The following is a 22326-nucleotide window of genomic DNA, read 5'->3' as shown; positions in this document are numbered from 1 at the left end:
GAATGGAATACATTCATCAGGAGTAAGGACATCTGCATGTTCCAGGAAACCTGGGCATGTGACGAGGTGACGTATCAAGGATACGCATCATTTACCATGCAAGCAAAATGGGGAGGAAAAGGACGACCCTCGGGTGGACTGGCAATATGGTTAGCAGCTGACTTGGGATGCAGTGCTGTCCTACATTCACTTTCCACAGAGGATATCCTTGTGGTACTATTGGAAGGGCCTAACTCTAATAGACTCATGCTGGTAAATGTTTATTCCCGCCCAGTAATCAACGGGTCGGAATCCCGTACTATTGAGGAACTCGCTCTAGTTTTAAGCGAAATTCCTGCGGATACGCCCTACTTAATTGGTGGCGACTTCAATTGTCATTATGAGCCCCTCTCTGGCCTTTTAGATGGTCTGGCCGAAGAAGAGGATGCGCTCTGGTCCATACCTCCTCTGGAGGCGCCCAGACCAAAAGCATGGACACCTCTTGCGGTCCAACTCACAACACTAACCTTAAAATTCGGTTTACGGGCATGCAATGGCCGGAAAAAATCCGATATCCCACCAAAACACACATTTAGCAGGGGTGGGAGGGAATCAAAATTGGACTACATTCTTGTCCCCTTAGCATCCTGGTCTTCCATCAAAGACTTTAGGGTTTTGCAGGTGTGGATAGTGACCACCGCGCTCTTGAAGCAGAATAAATTTTTCCAGATTGCGCGGTTATGAGGGAGCAGACCACGTCCCTTCGGGCGGGTCTAACAATTGCCAACAACCGACGGAGAGTGAGATGGGAAAGATTACTTCTTAACCCAGACAATCTCCCCAGTCTCTATGCCCGGGCGATTCCCATTTTTACTAAGGCTCTGGAAGTCATTGACCGAAATGATTGCCCCGACAACTGGACTGAGTGGGGGACTCTTCATACAGACCTAACCCTGGCACTATCTGACATCCTTTTTACAACGCAGGAAGGACCCACTAAATGCCCACACATTCCCAGCTGGTATAACTCTGCATGCCGGAAGGCTAAATCAAACCTCCTGGCTGCATTGAAAGAGGGTCTAGGGATTGAGGTTATCAGGGCTAGGCGTTTAGCTTACAAATGCATGATTGGCGCTGCCCAAAAGGAATGGGAGCACAATAGGTGGGAGAAACTAAAAATGACACTAGCAAAAGGCGATTCCCGCTTATTCTGGCGCCTTGTAAATACAGGGTCAGATACACTACCTGATGCAACCGAACCTAATATTTCAGCTAATGCATGGCGTAATCTTTTTAAATCTCTATATAGTACACTAAATACATCGGAGACGTCCAATTTTATTATTGACAATATCAAAGGGCACTTTTTTACTCTAAGGGAGGTACACGAGGCGATAGACAGATTAGCACCAGGCAAGGCACCGGGGCTTGATGGACTGCCTGGTGACTTATTCAAAAATGAACCAGCCATCTGGGCGCCATACCTGCTGTGCTTATTTAATTCCATTCTGGCCGGCATGGAGGTCCCAAATACTTGGTTGGGAGCAGAGATTGTCCCAATATTCAAAAAGGGGTCCCCTCTGCTCCCTTCCAATTATAGACCAATTAGCTTAATAGACGTCACACAAAAGTTGTTTGGTAGACTATTATTGAATCGTCTCCAAACTTGGATTGCAGAGAGGGACATATTGAGCCCATACCAGGCTGGGTTCAGGGAAGGCGTTTCTACAATAGATCAGATTTTTCGATTCAATTACTTATACTGGAAAACTGTGACTGCGGGCAGAGGCACGCTGTATACGGTCTTTGTTGACCTGCGGGCAGCATTTGACTTGGTCCCCCGTGCCAAACTATGGATGGTACTTAAAGATTTAGATGTTCCGGGCGACATCTTAAATATGCTGATGAGGCTCCACCAGGGCAATTATGCTAAAGTCAGATGCGGCAAGGGAGGTGCACTAACAGAGGATTTTCCCGTGGACACGGGGGTCAGACAGGGCTGTGTGCTCGCACCGACCCTGTTCTGCCTCTTCGTGAACGGTGTTATAGACTTCCTGACAGGGTTGAGCTATATTGATGCCCCAGTGTTGAATGGCAGGAGGGTACCCGCAATCATGTTTGCGGACGATACCCTCCTGCTCTCAAAATCACCAATGGGCCTCCAGAGAATCTTGGATGGATTCATTAATTTTTGTGAGCTCCGTGGTTTGGAGGTGAACGCGACCAAAACTAAATTCATAACCTTCAACCCACCCCCTTCAACCCGTCCAAACCCCACGATTGGACAAGAAAGTTTGGCCCGGGTCTCTACATTTGAATATCTAGGTGTCACCTTGAATCAATCTTTGACCTGGGATACGCATATTACCAGAGCAAATTTGAGACTTGCCCAACTTGCAGGTGGCATAACCAGGCTGATTTCTAGGTCCTCCTACAAGCCACTTGGCCCACCACTCCACATCTATAAAACACAGGCTAGAGGGGCAGTAATCTACGGGGGCGAGATATGGGGACATGTAGCGTGTCAGAAGTTGCAGATAACCAAGAACAACTTTATCCGACAACTGACCGCCCTACCATCAAACACCCCGCTCCTCCCGCTGAGACTGGATCTTGGCCTAAGACCAATTTCTGAAGAACTGGGACTGAGGCCCTTGATGTACTGGCGTAGAGTTTGGAGTTCTCTAGAGTTATCTAGTTATAGAGCAGAACTAGAAGAAATTCTGTGCCTCCCTAAGGTGCTGCATATACCCTGGTTTAAATATATCAAGAACACCTTTGAAATGATGGGGAAGCCAGAGTTGTGGCTTGACCCGCGGAGCGCCTGTCCAAGGATCTCTCGTAGATCATTGGCCGACGCTTACCGCGAGTACAAGTTACAGGCAGCATTTAAATCACTTTGCCAAGAGTCATTGTCCATACATTTCATTGCTCTCAAGGACTATTACCATCTGGAGCTGGTCCTCGATGATGTTGCTCCACCACTAACAAGTAAATCTTACTTGCAGTGGCGCTATGGATCACTCCCGCTGAGGGCATACACAGAGCACTGGCTTAATACGCAGACTACACCTAATTGCCAGGTTTGCCCTCTTATGAGAGAAGACGACTTACATATGATCTTTTTCTGTCCTGCATATAACAATCCACGTAAATACTGGCTTGTGCCCCTTCTCAGGAACTTAGGCTTTAAGGAATACCGTCCTGCATATAGAATCTTAAAATCTGACCTGTCTCCCCCTACTGTATGTGCTGTAGCCAAATTTTTAACCACAGCATGGTTTATTCGCAATCGTATTATGTCTAGATAACACTCCATTTTAAATGTTTTTAAGACTGTTTTTATGAGTCTTCATTGTTCATGTTATGCTAGTTAACATTACACCTATAAAGTGTTTATTTTATCATGAAATTACTATTGCTCATGTTTTACTGCTAAATTGACATTGTATTTCTCTGTATCTTTCATGGTCCATAGTGACCGAAATAAAGATTTGATGAATGAATGAATTACTCCGCAAGTCGTAACGACGACTTGCGGAGGGGTCAGAAGGTGTTGGATTTAAAATCCAACACCTTCTGACCCCTCCGCAAGTCGTCGTTACGACTTGCGGAGTAATGGTATGCGTTGTTACAACGCGGTCGTTGTAACAACCGCATTGTAAATGCCTGCGGGGAAAAGGATTCGTATTAAACGATGTTTACCCAAATAGAGCTATATTCTAAGGATATCTCTGAGAATTAACGCTTCACTGTAGATCCAATGAGGGACAGCAGCATAATTGGTATGATTCAGTGTTTGGTTTGCTGAATCATAAAACTGATATGATACCAATTAAGCTGAAGGAAATTCATATCGATTCCAAATCATTTTAAGTATTTGTTTTCCAGCCTCTGTTTTTATTCAAAATAATCATCTCATATAACACCAGCCTTTAAAACATTGACTTACAGTGTCGCAGGGGATAAAATTCAACATCCTTTGTACGAATCACAGCCAAAATATCTTCAATCCTCATTCCTGAACTATACTTTGTATAGAAATCTAAGATCCAGTAATGCACATCTGATTACTCAGAAGCCAGTTTGGATGGAAAGGGCCCAGCTTCGGAAGACGGTGTCCATAAAAAAGAAGAATGCGCCTAAGCTGATGATTTAAAAATAATTGAAACCAAGTCTCTTCAAAAAAGCCTTCACAAATAGCCAGGAAACACATGAGATCTATGTAATGGGTATTTTTAGAGCATGAACCTAACTTTTAGTCAGCTGAATGCTGTACAGGGTCAAAGGCAAAGATGAAGTTGATGAGTGATTGGACGGGTACGTTGAGATGTAGTGTACATTAAAGCTGTATGGCTTCAGCTCTCTCCTAACTTGGATCAGGTTTGGATGTGCCAGATGAAAAAGGGATCATGTTCCAAAGGATGGATAGAAGCAAAAGGTGTTTTGCATTGCTTTTTTCGTTTTTTCACTTCTTGAACTGTAATCTGATGGTACCCAACTTCAAGAAGGCTTAGAGCCCTCGGTGTGTGATTTAAAGCCTAATGAAGATCAGGTCTGATACGTTTTCTTTCATGCATCATCCCTTTATGGCACTGGATACTGTTTTATTTAAGAAAGAGGTCGAACTATGACCTACACTGTGGTCAACACTATGAAGTGACCCCATCGCAAGACCTCTGCAACTCCCTCGCCTCATACTTCCACAACAAGATCGCGGACATACACAACAGCTTCAGCAACCAACCAACGCACACCAAGACCGAACAACCACCCCTCACCACCACCCTCCAAGCCTGGACTCCGATCAGCACCGAAGACACCATCCGCACGATGAACTCCATCCACTCCGGATCACCGACCGACCCCTGCCCTCATCACGTCTTCAACAAGGCTGACGCTGTCATCGCACCCCACCTGCGAGACATCATCAACACATCCTTCGACACCGCCACCTTCCCTGAGAGCTGGAAGCACGCCGAACTCAGCGCGCTACTCAAGAAACCCACAGCGGACCCCACCGAACTCAAGAACTACCGCCCCATCTCGCTCCTCCCGTTTCCAGCCAAAGTCATCGAGAAGACCGTCAACAAGCAGATGGCCGCCTTCCTCGAAACGAATGGATCCCTCGACCCCTCACAGTCCGGCTTCCGAGCCAATCACAGCACCGAGACCGCCCTCATCGCCGCCACCGATGACATTCGAGCCCTGATGGACAACGGAGAAACAGCGGCCCTCATCCTCCTAGACCTCTCCGCAGCATTCGACACTGTCTGCCACCGCACCCTAGTACAGCGCCTCAGCAACGTCGGAATCCAGGACAAGGCGCTGGAATGGATCATCTCCTTCCTCGACGGAAGAACACAGAAAGTCCGTCTACCACCGCACAAGTCAGAGGCCACCGATGTCATCTGCGGCGTCCCTCAAGGATCCTCGCTGAGCCCCACCCTCTTCAACGTCTACATGAGCCCCCTCGCGGCCATCGCACGGCAACACCACCTCAACATAATCTCCTACGCCGACGACACCCAGCTGATCCTCTCCCTGACCAACGACCCCGCCGCCGCCAGAGCCAACCTACACGAAGGGATGAAGGACGTAGCCGAGTGGATGACGACCAGCCGCCTGAAGCTGAACTCGGACAAGACGGAGGTCCTCATCCTGGGCTCCTCACCCTCCGCCTGGGACGACTCCTGGTGGCCTCCCGCCCTGGGCACCGCACTCAAACCGACAGACCATGCACGCAACCTGGGCTTCATCCTGGACTCCTCCCTCTCCATGACCAGGCAAGTCAACGCCGTCTCCTCGGCGTGCTTCAACATCCTACGCATGCTACGGAAGATCTTCTGGTGGATCCCCACCGAGACCAGGAGGACCGTCACCCAGGCCCTCGTCACCAGCCGACTGGACTACGGCAACGCCCTCTACGCCGGTACCACCGCCAAGCTCCAGAAGAGACTCCAGCGGATCCAGAACGCCTCAGCCAGACTCATCCTCGACATCCCACGAACCAGCCACATCTCCGGACATCTGAGAGACCTTCACTGGCTCCCCGTCAACAAAAGAATCACCTTCCGCCTCCTCACCCACGCACACAAAGCGCTACACGACCAAGGCCCGAGCTACCTCAACTTCTACGCTCCCAAACGCCACCTCCGATCAGCCAACCTCGCCCTCGCCGCCGTCCCCCGCATCCGAAGAGCGACCACAGGAGGAAGGTCCTTCTCCTACCTGGCCGCCAAGACCTGGAACTCCCTCCCGACCGACCTGCGCCTGACCCAAGACCACCTCTCCTTCAGGAAGAAGCTGAAGACATGGCTGTTCGAGCAGTAGCGGCACCCCCCCACCCCCAGCGCCTTGAGACCCTACGGGTATGTAGTGCGCTCTATAAATGTCACTGATTGATTGATTGATTGACAGCCTGTCAAGCCAGTGATTTACAAAAACAAATAAAGAAATAAAGATTCTGATACTTAAATAAATATGACTTTAAAAGTTATTTCACCTCCTAAGTGTTATATAGTTCATATGCCATGTTCAGAATTATGGTGTAGAAGGAGACCTATTATCCATGGGCATGACACCTTTCTAATATTTCTCACTCGCTGCCACCAGTTCTGTGGTATAGTCAAATCTAGTCTGAAAATCTCAGTTGTGAGTCTTGAAGTTGACACATACAGGGTTTGTCCTCAAGGTCAATGCTTTTCATAGCTTTGAACCTCAACTTCTAGAGATCTGTTTCTGGAGTTTAGTTCGTAAAGATTTTTGGGTAATCTAATGTGATGTAGCCAAATATTCCTGGTGATTTTCCATGCTCCATGGGCTTTTGTTCCGATCGTCTCTGTACAGGGTACATAGAACTTTCAGCTTGATTCTCTCTTCTGTCGGTAAACAATAAAGTATTTTCAATGCTCGCTTTACCTGGTCATTCTTCCTGAGATGCTGAATTAATTTGGCTGCTTCAATTTACAATTGTTGGATATTTTGGTCAGGTTCTACAGAATTCCTGCAAAGCATGTCTTGCGGTTGAAAATTCCTTAATAATTTGAAGAGGTCTCGCGGGCCATTAATGCTGGAAAGGATCTGCTTAGCTTAGTGTTCGGATCTTCCTCAGCTATGCTGCAGTCTATAATGTAGTATTCCTCCTTGTATTTATTCCTGTCTTCCGACAGCTAAACTTTTCACTATTGTCTTCTTGGAGCTTTGTCCACACACTGGGCATTAGCTACTACTTGAGAGAGAAAGGGCTCAGGAGGCATCCTGCAATAAGAGGAAGAAATGGTGAGTGGGGCTGTTGTATCTACTGCTACTGAAATTAAATACATTATTAACTTGAGCAGAGTCACTTAAAATGCAAGAGTCATCCTCTAACCAGGCACCTGTCGTAAAAAGCGAGGTATTAGTAAACCTAAGCTTAGAGGTCAAAAATTCATGATGAGCAGGGGCCAATACAACACAATCCCCAAATTCCATAACAAATTTGCGTGCCAGATGGTCCGACCATAAATCTGAGATATTGATATCATTGGTGAAATCATCTGAGGCAAATATCAGATCAATGTTAATACCCATAATGTGATAGATCCTGATACCAGTTGAGTCTAGCCAAGCAGGGAGCAAGAGGATGGAAGGTTTGAAGAGGCTTTCGATAAAGCAGAATCTAAACACAAATTTAATTCACCATACAAAATGAATGTAGGAGCACTCAGAAGTAATATAGAAACAAATCTGCAAATCACTGTCAGAAAAGGCCTTGACTGCCATGGGAAGGACAGACTAAAGTGCCCGAAAAGTAACTTTAGCAGATGGTGACAAAGAAAAAGACAATGGGACAGATTGTGATTTTGGAGGATAGGGTACTCCTTCACAAACTTGACAGAGTACCTTGTCTGCCAAACGGATGGTCTGCCCATTCTATTCAGGGTCACGTGACCACCAGCTATCCATCGACAGATCCATTGGGAGCTCGGCAGAGTAGGGGACATTGGAGGAATGGCATTACATTGTCCTGCCTGTTTAATGTAGATGTGTGATGTCCATTTTTTCTGTCTGTCATTGCCAGTTAAATCTGGCGGTCAGGGACAAAAACAAAAAACAAAAAAAATCTGCACCCAGGAAAGAGCTTCCCAGGGCGGGAGGCTCATTAGTTAATTTCTTTTTTTAATAACAGGAATTTGTTTTTGAAAAACTAAAACTTTACTAAAGTTTGGTGAACTGCCATATAAAACTCATGGCCAAACATTTTGTACGCTGCATGGAATGGTCATGACAGCTGCTCTTATCAAGGTTCAGAGATCATCGCTGGGATGGGGTTAGCTCCACATTTGGTGAATGGTAGCCTGTCAGGCTTGACAATAATCACAACACTTCCCACCTGCTTTGAACGAATGGTCACAATGAATAATATTTTCCGTTTTTTAAGACTGTTAATAAACGGGCACCTAATATTTATAGTCTCAGCAAGAGAAATCCACTCCTGGTAGAAACTGATGCCTTAGTTTGTCATGGATCTCCAACTTGGTCAAATCACTAGAGATTACACTTGACAAAAACCTGAACATGAAAAACCACATTAATGCCTCAGCAAAAAGAGCCTTCATCACACTGAAACACCTGAAAAAATCAAACCCTTCATCCCCCTTGAAGACCTAAATGCCATAGTACAATCCTTACTCCTCTCAAAGCTGAGCTATGGTAACACAGTGATCACTGGCATCCCAAAAAACACGTAGTCATATGAAATCCAAACTCAACACAGCGGCTAAGCATTTCTCTCTGGAGAGAGCCGCTATGAACACATCACTCCCACGCTCAGGAAACTCAACAGGCTACCAGTCGAAATGAGAAGTATATTCAAAAGAACCTGCATAACCCACAAAGCTGTTCACACTGAAAAACCAACCTACCTTGGAAATAAACTTTCAAAAGCTGGACTAAAGAGGCCTGTTCGAAGCTCAAACACCCTACTCCCCAAATTTAAAAAAAAAAATCACTCACCCGTTCCTTCTCAGGGAAAGCACCTAGAATTTGTAAAGCCCTGTCCGGAACTACGTGACAATTAATCATTCCTGCACTTCAGAAACATCTTAAATTACTTCTTCTCTCCTAATACTTGATCCTACCCTCCTAAAATAACCGGCACCAGCGATGAACTTTCCCCTCCTACCAGCAAAGAACTTAAAAAACTCTACCTCTGGATTTAATTGCTCATTCCCCAAACTTTGGAAATAACCTACCATTGCTACCTCCGAACAATATATCCTGTTCTGCTCCATCATTGTTTACATCATATTACCATGTTTGCCCATTGTTTTACTGGTTTCCTTGTATGTTGTCTGTAAATATATTTTACTATTTTCCTTGTTTACTGTCTGTAAATGTTGCGAGCACATTTTGTAAAGCACTCTGATACCCTTGTGTCAAGCTCGTGCTATATAAAACTTGAAAAAATAAATACATAAATTATTCACGCATATCATCTGTTCTCAGCTGAATGGTCAACATGTACAGTGGTTAGAAGTTACTACGATATAGACGATGTTGTCTCATTTTTGGAATCAACTGGCAAACACTCCAAGATGGCAAATGTCTTTTCAGATATCCAAGGTTGTGGACATCAGGAACTGCTTTCTTACATCTTTGAAAACCAAACCACAGTCCCAGCAAACAATCTGACAAAAAGATTTTTGCTGTAAAGTCAGTAGAAACTGCACGTCATTATGGAGACGCTATTTCCAGGAAATATAGCCATCTTCTGCAATGTTTTTTTTTTTATATGTATCTTTTTATTAACAAAAATCTGCATAATTGTACAGTACCGCAAACATGACAGATGTAATTACAGTGGAGACAATTACCTACACAGATAGAGTAGGATAATTCATTAGAAATCACGGTGAAGGGGCATCATCACAATCAATATCGCAGGGCGGAACACAAATATTACCACGGTAGGTATTCCAGGGGTCCCAGATCGTGGACCATTTCCGGGGGCAGCCTTGGGCCATGTACACCGTCTTTTCCCTAAACATACACCAGTCAATTATCTTCTGCAATTTTTACAGTTTTCAATGTTTGAGCACAAATAAAATGAGAAATTGAGGGGCTATCTTTTTTGCAAGAGCTAGCATGAAAGTTCTTGTTTTACAATGATGACACAATTTTCTCCACTGCCAAAATTGCTTTCTGTTCCACAGATGTCAAAAGCTAACAGGTTTAGTTCCTTCTACAGACTGTTTATGGTCACTATACATTCAGTGCTACTCGGTAAGACTAAGAGGGAAAAGTGCATTTTCGGAATGTAAGGGTCAGAGTATGCATCCACTTGAGACGTTACTATTTTGATATTGATATATGGCAAGAATCCTCAGGTAGTGCTAGTCTCAGCGCCATCTACATTCATTGATTGTGTTATAGAGATGGAGGCATCAAAGGGCTGTGATGCCCATTTTCTAGACAGAAGTCATTTGAATCTATTTATGAAAGGATAGCATTCTTTTTCATTGAACTTGGGAACTTAGGGCAAGATTATGAGTTTGTCAGGCACACTGCCAGCCCACAGTGCGGCGGCGGCCGAGAGAACGCCGCCAAGCAGACAGCATTCTAACCACCGCATCACAAGTTTACCGTGGAGCTGGTGGTGTGCTGCGGTGCAGGCATGGCAGCTGAATGCTTCGGCTCTAAGAGAAGGCCTGAAAACAATGCCGGCGGCACTGCTGCACCTCCAGCAAGTCGGGTGCACTGTTGCCATACACCATATCGTGCATGGCACACAATGCGCACACAACAGTGCAGACAAAGGGGGGCACAACATGTGCCCCAGCCCACTATGCCCAATGTTTAAATAGCCCTTTTTGTGGCCCTTTATCAGACTTTCTGCTGGCCTTTGCATTGCGGAGTCCCCACCGTGATAAGGTCGACGGAAAGGCAGGACATAAATTCCAGGGTGCTGGCCATGCTGGCACCACCACCATTGACCACCGTTGTCCACACCACCACGGGAGCACCCATCTTGGCAATGGGGGCGGTCTGGAGGTGGTCGTGAGGCATTAAAATCCTATGGTCCGACCACAAGAAATGTGGGTGGTTGGAGTGCCTGAATGCAACAGCAGTCTCTGGACCGCCAAAGTCATAATCAGGCCCTTTGTCTGCATATGGTCCTTCTTTGAGAACTTTGTTCCCTGAATCCTTTCTAACCAGGGAAGAAAATATACTAACTATCAGGTGTGCTTGGGGCAGATGATTAACAAAAATCACATAGTATCATATAGCTGCATTTTGTATCTCAGGGTGCATTGGGTATTTGGATACCTGTGGGGACTCAGGATTTGTGTAAGTCTTAAGCATTTGGGGAGCTGCGTAATTGCTGACAGCCTGGGGTAGAGTAGAAATAGCTGCATGAGTCCCACATAGAAGCAGGATCCATTTGGTTTTGGACCACCATTGAGGTTAGAGTAAAGTCTTGACCACCTACTCTTTCTGCAGGGGATTTGCTTTTGTAGAAGCTTTCCCTTTGGAGGTGATGGGAGGTTAGTCATGATTACAACTGCAGAAGGTACAGTAATGCTTGTTTGTTTACAAATGTCTGCATCCTTCTTCACTAAACCTTTGCTGGTACACCCTGGTCTTTTATTGGTATTCTGAGCATTAAAAATAGATAGGAAGCCAATGTATCATATTTGCTCCATGTCAGGTTAATTCCCAGTGCACTGACACTGACACTTCAGTCTGTTCACTTGACCTTTATTTCTCTAAATGGGTTTCCTGCATGTCGCTTGTCTCATCTGTGTCAGATCAGCAGGGTGCTAAAGGGAGCTAGACAAGCTGGCTGCATCTTGATCGGGCTCCTGGGGCCAGAGTCATTATCCAATACAATATCAGTCTATCCAGAACCATCGCCTCTTCAGAAACACACTGACCAGCATGTGAGGACATGGGTAGTAATGAGTTGTGATTTTTGCGACAAGGCGTAGTGTGGAAGTCCAGCTTCATGCCGGAGGAAGAGAGTGGCCTGCCGGCAGGCTGAGTTGATGATGTCTGCTTGGGGCAGGTTCTGCCGTGAGCTGGGTGTTATCTCGCAAGGGAGTTTGCGACCTCTCTTGGGCTTCAGTAAGGGTGCTGCCATTCCCCCTATCTTCCTCCTCCAACTCTACAGTCTGCTCTCCGCAGAGCACCTGAGCCACGTGGCTGTGCATGCTGGGCCAGGCCTGCTGCAGCTTATCTCCCGCTACACTCTGTGGGCAATGGAAACCCCAAAACAGGACCCACTCAGTTCAGCACGTGCCCCTCCTATAGGAGAGCCACAAAGTATGGGAATTAGGCTCTCAGTGATTTCCCGATTCCTCTATCCATGCTGTTGCAACACACCTGCTTATTGAGGTGGTGGATTCTGGTCCCCTAAACCTAGTCTGCTCCTCTGGCTACAGACCTGCACTGCGGAGTTTGAAGGCCCCACTGGTGAATCCCCAACATCAACCCCCATGCTGCAATCCCGAGGCCCTTGGGAGAAGACTCATTGCCCCCCCACGTGAAGAATCCAGTGGACGCCCTGTTGTGGCAGGGGGTTGGATTGGCCTGGGTATACCACGCAATCTCTTCCTGTTCTGGCTTGGGAAACGCCTGGACAGAGTGGGTAAAATCCGGGTAGAATGAGTGCAGCCCTCATGATGTATGCCATTTCTCTCACACGCTAGTTGCAGTATTTTGTCCCTATCCAGATAGTTTAGCAATTTAGCATGGAGACGCTTGCGGCTTGGGCTTAGAGGCAAGCGAACAATGGGCTCTATCTACAATGAATATCTGCAAGAGCCCATCATTTCGTTGCCCCTAAGACCATCCCTCATGACTCTCTATGCCAAATTATGGGGTGGTGATTTTAATATCTCGATGCAGGGAGGGGTCGACACTACTGGAACTGTCTCGCCTAGTAATGCTTGAACCCATGAAGTATTTCTCAACATAATGGCTATAAATTGATTGGTGGACATCTTTCGCACCAAATTCCTGGCAGCTAAGGAGTTTTCATACAATTCTGCGATGCACTGCTCGCACTCCAGGATAGATTACTGGCTGGGTACTAGAGATGTGATGGCATGGGTAGGGTCAGTTGTATACTTACCCGGAACCGTATTGGACCTCTCTTCAGTGGTGCTCTCTCTGTGCATTCCCACTATGACTTGCTGCTGCAGATAATGGTGCCTCCACCCAGAGGAGCTGCTTGGAGAGGCATTTCAGGCTGAAATCAGACAATCAACCACATCACATTTCAATCTAAATTGGGGTTCAGAGTCAACTTCTGCATCTCTTTGGGAGGCATTCAAACTGAGTATAAGAGGAGAGGACGCACTTAAGGCTACTAAGGTGATCTGAACTGCATTGCACACGCGACTCATGGAGCGGCATTAGCACAATCCTTTTTACTTATTGTCACTGTGTACTGAATTTAGCTCACCTCTTGCACTTTAGAAACGGTGTCCCTCCCCGGTCCAACACGGATTGTTCCGATTGTTTGGAGGGAGGTGCCACCTACCGGAAGTGAGGTTCGACCACTTCTGCCCGTTACCAGAGGGAGGTTAGCAGTCTAGCATACCTCTCTACCTAAACCCATGCCTGGACAGACGCGCAGCAGACGCACTTAAGGCTACTAAGGTGATCTGAACTGCATTGCACACGCGACTCATGGAGGGCCTGGGAAAGGGCTCCTTTTATCTTTTCCTGGTTATTTTGTTTTAAAATTGCACTGAGCTTCGTTTAAACACAGCACTGGTAGAGCGCCTGGGAAAGGGCTCTCACGTCAAAATTCTGCTGCTCGCATATTTTAAATCGCCGCTTTAGCACAATCCTTTTGCCTTATTGTCACTGTACTTAACTTAGCTCACCTCTTGCACTTTAGAAACGGCGTCCCTCCCCGGTCCAACACAGATTGTTCCGATTGTTTGGAGGGAGATGCCACCTGACGGAAGTGAGGTTCGACCACTTCCACCCGTTACCAGAAGGAAGGTTAGCAGTCTAGCATACCTCTCTACATAAACCCATGCCTGGACAGACGCGCAGCGGACGCCCGCAGCAGGCGCCTAAGGCAAGCCCGTCCACGCCTGGACGTTGCCAGGAGCGGGAACCCCTGCCGGTTTGGCCCAAAATCCTACAAATGAAGTGAGGACTTTTCACACCTACACCAGCCAAGAGTTGGCTAAGATTAACTATGACTATCTAACTAGACGGACAGCAAATAAGGCATGCGCCATATCCACAGAGGCAGTGGGCCCGTTTTCATGTAAAACCTGTAAATTCCGAAGTATACAATTCACTCAGCCACAGAGAGACAATATTGCTACTGATCAGGGCATTAGATCTCCTCGCCTTTCCACCGACAGGAAGTGCTCTCCTAGGACAGCGAGTAGCGAAGGCTGGAATTGCTTTCTGGCCAATGTAAGGTCTCTACCAAAGTATGCAGTCAATATATGGGACCTGCTCTCCTCTACTAACCCTCACATGAGGATCCTGACAGAACCCTGGACTAAGCCTTGCTCCAACCCCGCAATCGCAGTAGCACTCCCAGAAGGTTATCACATACAAAAACTAGATAGACCGCACAGGGCAGGAGGAGGAATAGCCATTATATACAAGGACCCCATCATTATCTCCATCCTAGACCACATTTGCAACGACCAGTTGGAAATATTGGTTTTCAGAATGGATTTACACCAAAATCTCAGCTGGAAAGGAGTTTTAGTATATCGCCCCCTGGCACCTCTATCCAACACCACCTCAAAACTTATGTAATTCATTGCCCCGCATGTTAGATCAGCCTGGATTTTTTTTACTTCTTGGAGACTTTAACGTGCACAGCGAAAACCCAGACAATTTAGAGGCTTCTACACTTCTTACAAAACTGTCCTCCCTCAATCTAATTAAAATAAATAGGGAACCCACCCACCTGGCAGGTCATTCGCTGGATATAATACTAACAAACTCCCCCAATATATCCTAGGGAGCAATGTACCCCTTGACATGGTCAGATCATTCTATTATTGAGTTCTGTGTCACCGGTCCGAAAACACAGACTGACCCTAAATACTATCCTTAAACAAGCTATAGACATTGGCATAAACTCACATTTTCAAGCCGCTTTCAGCTCACCTCAATACTCTGAAACTGACAACGTAGAGGAAAGCCTAGCCTCCTTTAATTCCAGCCTATTATCCACTATGGACAGCGTAGCTCCTTTGAAACAGTGCCCCATGAACATAAAACGCCGCCAGACACCATGGTACTCGGCCACCCTTCGGCTAGAAAAGAGTCAATGTAAAAAACGTGAACGCCATTGGCGGCGCTCACATGACCCAATAGATATAGAAAGATTTAAGTATGCTCAATCACAGTACCTTAATAATCTGAAAAACGCTCACAAAACTCACATTGTATTCACACTTGAACAAACAGGGAGCAATCCAAGAATCCTCTACCAGATCCTAAAAACATTCACTAACCCTAAGGCCTGCGACATTGAATCTGCCCCATCTCAAATGCTGTATGACAATATAGCAAGCCATCAGAACATCGACATCTATAATAAAATCACCTCAACGATGGGCCCTCAGAATGACCCTAAGGTTGATCTCCCACTGGCCATGCCCATTTCCCACATGCTGGAGAACTTCCCGTTGCTTACCACAGAGGAGACTTAAGCTCCTTCAAGAAGTGCCAAATCAGGGTCTCCACTGGATCTCATTCCTACTAAAATAGCTGCCACACTATCTAAACAACTAGCCAGCCCCATCTGCTCCATCCTTAACAGCAACATGAAGGAAGGCATTCTCCCACTGGATTGGAAAGCTGCACAGATCCTCCCAATTAGGAAAAATCCTAAAATCCCCTCTGAAGACGTAACCAACTACCATCCCATTTCCCTACTTCCCTTACATACTAAAATCTGGGAAAAACATATTAATAAACACTTTGTTGAATCCTCAAACTGCCTGGACCCCTCTCAATCTGGATTCCGTCCCAGGTACAGCACAGAGTCCGTGCTGGTGGCAGTCACGGACAACATTAGGATGCTGTTAGATAACGGCCAAGCAGTACTCTTGGTGCTGCTTGACCTATCCGCCGCATTCGATACCATCTCCCACCAGACTCTATTGAGGAGACTGGGAGACATAGGCCTCACAGGGAATGCACTGAAGTGGATGAACAACTTTCTGTCTGACAGAACCCAGACCATTAACCTTGGCTCATTCCACTCACAGACCACCAGGGTGACCAAGGGAGTACCACAGGGCTCATGTTTGAGCCCCACCTTGTTTAACATTTATGTTACTCCCTTGGTGAGTCTATTGAGGAATTTGGGATTTATCCCCATATCCTACGCTGATGACACCCAACTGCTCCTCTTCTTTGACAAAACCGTTTCCAACACTCAAACCACTTTTGCGAAGGCATGAAGGCCATTGCGGAGTGGATAAAAGAACATTTTCTCCAGCTCAATGCAGCAAAGTCAAAGATTATGCTGCTTGGTGAAGCGACTGTAAAGTGATCCCCTAGTTGGTGGCCAGAGGTATTAGGTCTTCCCCCATGCACTAAACAAGTCGTAAAAAACCTTGGAGTTCGACCAGACCAGAAACTCGCACTGGGAGATCATGCTTCCTCCACCACTGGAGCATGTTCCCTTAGCCTTTGCTTACTCAGAAGAGTCTTCCCTTTTCTGCCATCATTACCACGTAAAACCTTGATTCAGGCATTAGTCCTAAGTCATCTGGACTATTGTAATGCGCTGCTGATCTCAGCCAATCAAAGCTCCATACACAAACTCCAGGTGGTCCAGAACACCGTGGCCTGCCTAGTGACCAATGCCCCCCCCCCCCCCCCCCCAGAACCGCATCACTCCCTCTGCTTCAGAAATTACACTGGTTACCAATATGGAAGAGGATCAAATTCAAGATTTGTTGTATTGCATACAAAGCATTAAACAATCTATGCCCCAGCTACCTAATTGATAAATGTATTAGCTATGTTCCTTCCAGACCCCTTCGCTCTAGAGCCAAAGCACTGCTGCAAGTTCCGCACTTTAAAAAAACCTGCCTAGGGGTAAAGCCTTTTACCATCTGGCCCCACAATACTGGAATGAACTCCCCTTTCGTATGCGTCAATGCACAGGCTATCTGGCATTTAGAAAGATGCTGAAAACCTCACTGTTCTGATTGTCCCTCCTTGGCTTTCTACGGCGGTCCCAGCGCAGAGATACCCTAATGGGGTGATTCGGGCGCTCTATAAATAAATAAATAGAAATAGAGTGTATCTCGAAGGGGCGTGGCATACTTAAATCCATATGGGGTAAGTTAGAAAAACTAGGGTATGAAATCCACTCTCTGGAAAAGCGCTAGAAGGGAACCCTGACCACTCCAGAACAGCAGCTTTCAACCTCAAAAGGGTGGCCTTTCGGGATGAAGCGGAGCACAAGGTACATTTTTGGAAAGTACGCTGCCACCAGGCATTATGACGAGGACCCTGAAAAGTGCATGAAATAGAGTTAGAGGTTGTCCCAGTTTAAGTCTGTCTGGGGATCCTGAAAATAATGAGCTGACATGCATTCATCATGAATTCAAAGAAAAGAGTACCTATTGCGCGCCTAAGTGCTCTTACTTACATCAATCTTAAGTATGCTCATCTGACACCGCCTCTTTTGAAAATTGCTTGTGAAACAACAATCTTTCTAGTCTTGCACTCAGCCCATTAAGATTCATGAACGAATGATAGAATACAGACTGGGATAATTTGTGAGAGCGGTGATGATTTTGGAAAGTTAATAGGGAGAGTAGACCCAATTACTTTTCCTTAGAGATGGTTCTTCAAACCTCGCTTTAGATGGACTATGGTAAATAGCCATGTATGTTACACCATTTTTCAAGTCACAGAACTGCACAAGCGATAAAGAGGTAATTGTTCTATGAGTTTATTTAACAAACAAGGTTTGCTCTGATGTGTTTGACTACTTATAAAATTTATGAGCGTGATGCAGGATGTGAATTTTGCTTTCTTGCATATTTGCTGCTTGTGCGGTATGTTTCTATCTATTGATATTGGTAATTTTGTTGATATGTTTAGGAGATTTATTGCAAGTGATTTCTGAGATTGTGTATATAGTTTGACTTCTAAAATTCAAAATAAACTAATTTAATTGAGAGCGACCGAAGATATTTGGGTTTCTGGCTGTACTTAAGTTGGATCCAGGTTGTTTTCGGTGTGCCCACTCGGCTCACGCGCCCCTTCTCGAGTACTTTCGGCACCAGCAGAAAATTGGAAGGAGTTGACAGGCACTCTTCGCTGTTTTCGGGCACGTGCCCATGTTTCCAGCTGTGTCTTTTGCCACACAATAGACCACATTGCTTTTAGATTTCCATTTCAGAGCTTGGGAGATGAAATATCCTTGTTTTTCATCCTGCAGATCAATGTGATTTGCCGCTGGGCAGCTCTACGCTTCCCTCCCTCCAGCTGCAGAAATATAATTGCGGTGTTATCATGGCCCCGGCGCCTGACCCTGCTGGTTCTGCGCCTGGTATTGGACTTGTGGCGCGCGACTACGCATGCCGTAATCACCGGCCCCCGGATGCGGTTGTATTTATCTTGTCCGTGGTGCGCCGTCTGGATAACACACAGGCAAGATAACGTCGTCAATTTCTCAACAATGAGAAATGTTTCCAAACTCCCTCCCTGGTGTTCACAGTCACAACCACGACAGTTTAACTCCATGCTGTGCCTCGAGGAATACGCGAAAGGCCTGCAGCCGGCCATTGTTTTTTTTTTTGCTTTTCTCAAAGATGACACAAAGCAAGAGCTGCTACTATAAACCTAAGGAAGTTTTACCATAGAATGCGGGGCCAGGGGAGACATTGAATTTTTCTAGGCCTTGCAAAGGAAGCCTCATTTTGCAAATTGTTTTCCAGCTTCTGTTCTCCTTCACTACTTGACAATGTTGTCTTTGTATTTTTTTTGTTGTTGCGAGTTTCCACCATAATTATTTTAATGCTGTTTTGTTGTATGCCCTAAGTAGTGTCTTGGTTGTGTGGGACGGATATTTCACAACTCGTGTATTGTCCTCCTGAGTGAAGTGAGTACAAACAGCCTTGGCAAGGATGGCTTTTAACTCACAACATTGTGCGCGCGCGTCCTCTAAGCAACGACTGTGGGGACTCGCGAAGTCTCTGATGATCACAGGCCTCACCTGTATTTATTTACATTTTACTGTATATTGAATACCTGTGGGAATTTTTCATACTCCTTAATCTTTCGACTACAGAATGCAACAAACGTCCATATTTATAGATTTTTATTTTAATATTTTTACTTGGCTTTATTTTAATATATATTTTTTTTTTTGCAAAGGTCTTTGAAAAGCAAGTACATTCTTGTTTTTATAGCGCATCATCTGTTGATTTTGGAAAATACAATTTCGTGAGAATGCAATTGAACCAAATGATGAAATCTAGTTGAAAAATGACTTGAATGGCTTTCATCAAATTGCCTTTGGTGGTCTAGATGTTTTTTTGTGTTGTGTTTCCCCCCATGAACAACTACGCCCTCTGAGCTTTAGGGAGCTCCTTGTTAGGTCTGGCGTTACCCAACACCTTTTCATGTTGCTAAAATAAATGTTGCTCAAATACATGTGTTATATAGTTCCTTGTAGGGGCTTTCGGCCTCTCCTCTCTATCCATCAGTTTGTTATTGTGTTATTCCTCCTTTCACTTATTCTGTCCCCCGCACCATTGGCCCATCATTCTTGGGCAGGCAATTAATAGTGATTCATGCCCCCAGCAAAGGGTGTTATAGCCTTTGGTGATGTCCAGCATAGACAGAAATCATGCTTAATGTGTGAATCAACCAACTCAGAGCAGACATTGTCTGCACAACATGTTTTCTACTCTGCTGCCTCTGACATAATTAGGAAACATTTTAGAGAGATTGTAAAGCTTTATTATTCGTCCTTATAAACAGAAAATAGCACCTAGGAACACCAATGCTTTATAGCTAAATCAGTTAGTACATTAGGGGTCTCATCTACAACGATAGAAAGCAGAGCGGTGCCGCAAGCCATTTATCTGTGCCGTGCTGCGTCATTTTTAAAGCACTGGGATGTGTCGTATTAACAACAGCTTTCTCTTGCGCACAGTTGGCTGCCATGTGCCAGCGCAGGCACCCTTGCATCATTTGGCAAGGGTGCGTGCACTGCGGGGATGATTGTTTTTGTGCAGGAAGAAAGATTCCTGCACAAAAATAATCCTTAATGGCGTTTTCCTCTTTCTATGCATGCCACAGAATGCAGCACGGATAGAAATAAGAAAAAATGAGGAGAGTTCAAAGTATTTCTCCTCGTTGCGCTATTCCTGTGCCTCCCCTGAAGAGGCATAGGATTCAGAGGCATTCCCAGTTTTACAAAATGGTATAAATCTGGGAATGTGTCAGGTTCAATGGATGTTGCGTGGGAACACCCACGGCAACACCCATGGAACTCCCCTTTCACACAGAGTGATGAGTGCAAGAGTCCCAGATTTACAAGGCCTTGAATAAACACGCAGGGTGACTTTACGTGACCTTGTAAATATGGGCAGGCACACTACGCCGCCGGTGCGTCAAATAAAGTGCGCAAAGGGCTAGTAAATATGCCCCTTAATGTTTAGAAAAGAGTTGTTTACAAGTGAGATTCACATAACACTAGCTAGAGTAAAGGCACTACCAATCAATTAAAACATTCAGATTCTCACACTACTTGCTTGACAATGCAACTCTCCTGATCATGTCCAGTCGAGACATGGATCACGAGGAGGCGGCATCTCAGAAGAGACAGTAGGGGAGATAAAGGTTCTTATTAGAACACAGCCCCTCACTGCTTGGCTGAGACTTTTAATGTAGGTTACTATTACTGTAGCACTCAGTTAAAACAACTGCCAACTTCAGTTCTTGAATGAGAAACCAGAATTTGTTCTTTTCACCTGACGTGCTTTTGTTGTCATCTTTTCCCCCTTAGCCTCACCAGCTCCCTCACCGATCCCATCATCTTCGTGAAACAGTGCTGCAAAGGTTTCTGCATCGATATACTCAAGAGACTCGCCAAGACAATCGGCTTCACCTATGATCTGTACCTGGTCACCAATGGGAAGCATGGGAAGAAGATTGAGGGAGTGTGGAATGGCATGATCGGTGAGGTACGTCATAGCCAATGGTAAACCTCAAACAAGGACTCGTAGATGAGGGCCATTAAGTAATTATGTGACTAGCAATAGGAATATTGTTTTACTGTTTGACCCACAATATCGAAGAAGTCACACGCTCAGTGGAGTCTATTTATCTGGCATTTGAGTTGCTCTACTATGGCCTGAATTGGGATAATGTCACTTAGATGTGGGTATATTCTGTTTTGAATTCATAGGCGATGTTAGAGACGTGGTTTGTGTAACTCACCTGTGCTTGTGTTAATGAAACCACAATATTTGCTGTTTAAAAGGTCAACGTTAAATCCACTATTTTTAGATGAGGGAAAGTTCCTAGATTTTAACAGCAGGTGTGGATTAGAGGTGTCATCTATTCTGCTCCTTTTTCTGCCTCCTGTAACACCCTACTTAGTCTCCCATGACAAGATGACTAGGAATACAGGACCTGGTGTAAACAATGTTTGTACCCGATTCCTGGGATTTTAAATTGTGCAGTAATACCATGTGCCTATGATTTTTCCTATACTTATTCACCAGTTCATATCTAGGGGGATGAAAAAGGGGAAAAGAGGCTGAAAGAGGGTAAATGTGAGGAACTCAGGCAGAGTTACTCTGATTCTGCAAGTTATCCCTCATTTTGGCCTTATGAACTCTGAACAGTTCAAGAACTTCGCTCTGGGAAATGCCCCCAAGTTACGATAATGGAGTTTCCAGTGCTGAAATTACTACTGGTAATGCTAGCCAACTTGTAAAGAGGGCCTAATTCTGTAGCTCTTTCGTTCTTCTTACCAATGCTTAATTTGTAAAAGCATGTGTGATGTTCCCAAGACATTTAAGATGCCTACTCCTGTGAAGGGTTAATGTTAATGTTAATGTTACTGGGCACTTATAAAGCGCATGGCTACTCCCAGGAGTGTTCAAGGCTCCATGGAAGAACAACTCGCTGCCAAGGATGGGAGGCAGACCCTATCTGTTTGTTCAGCAGCCACAGCTCCTGACTGTCTCTCTTACCCATGCCTGCCCTTTGGCCACGCAGACAGCTAGCCAGGAAACAGCAGCATGGCGTCCTGCAGGGAGAGCAGCTGCCCCTTTATATCTGTTGAGGGTTTGGAAATAGAAGGGGTGTTGCCAGTATACTGAATAC

General features: G+C 45.6%; 1 protein-coding gene across 1 annotated transcript in view; it reads left to right on the top strand.

Moving 5' to 3' along the window:
* Positions 1 to 22326, top strand: part of GRIN2D (glutamate ionotropic receptor NMDA type subunit 2D) — a 1598839-nt gene that overhangs the window by 955191 nt on the left and 621322 nt on the right. The window contains exon 6 of the mRNA XM_085616462.1: positions 20999 to 21176. Within this exon, the coding sequence (XP_085472588.1) occupies positions 20999 to 21176 (178 nt within the window). The remainder of the gene's footprint in view (positions 1 to 20998; positions 21177 to 22326) is intronic.

The sequence above is a fragment of the Triturus cristatus genome, chromosome 7, assembly GCF_964204655.1.
Source record: "Triturus cristatus chromosome 7, aTriCri1.1, whole genome shotgun sequence".
In the NCBI taxonomy this organism is placed as follows: domain Eukaryota; kingdom Metazoa; phylum Chordata; class Amphibia; order Caudata; family Salamandridae; genus Triturus; species Triturus cristatus.
Note: the sequence above shows the minus strand (reverse complement) of the source record. Positions and strands in the feature narration are given on the sequence as shown.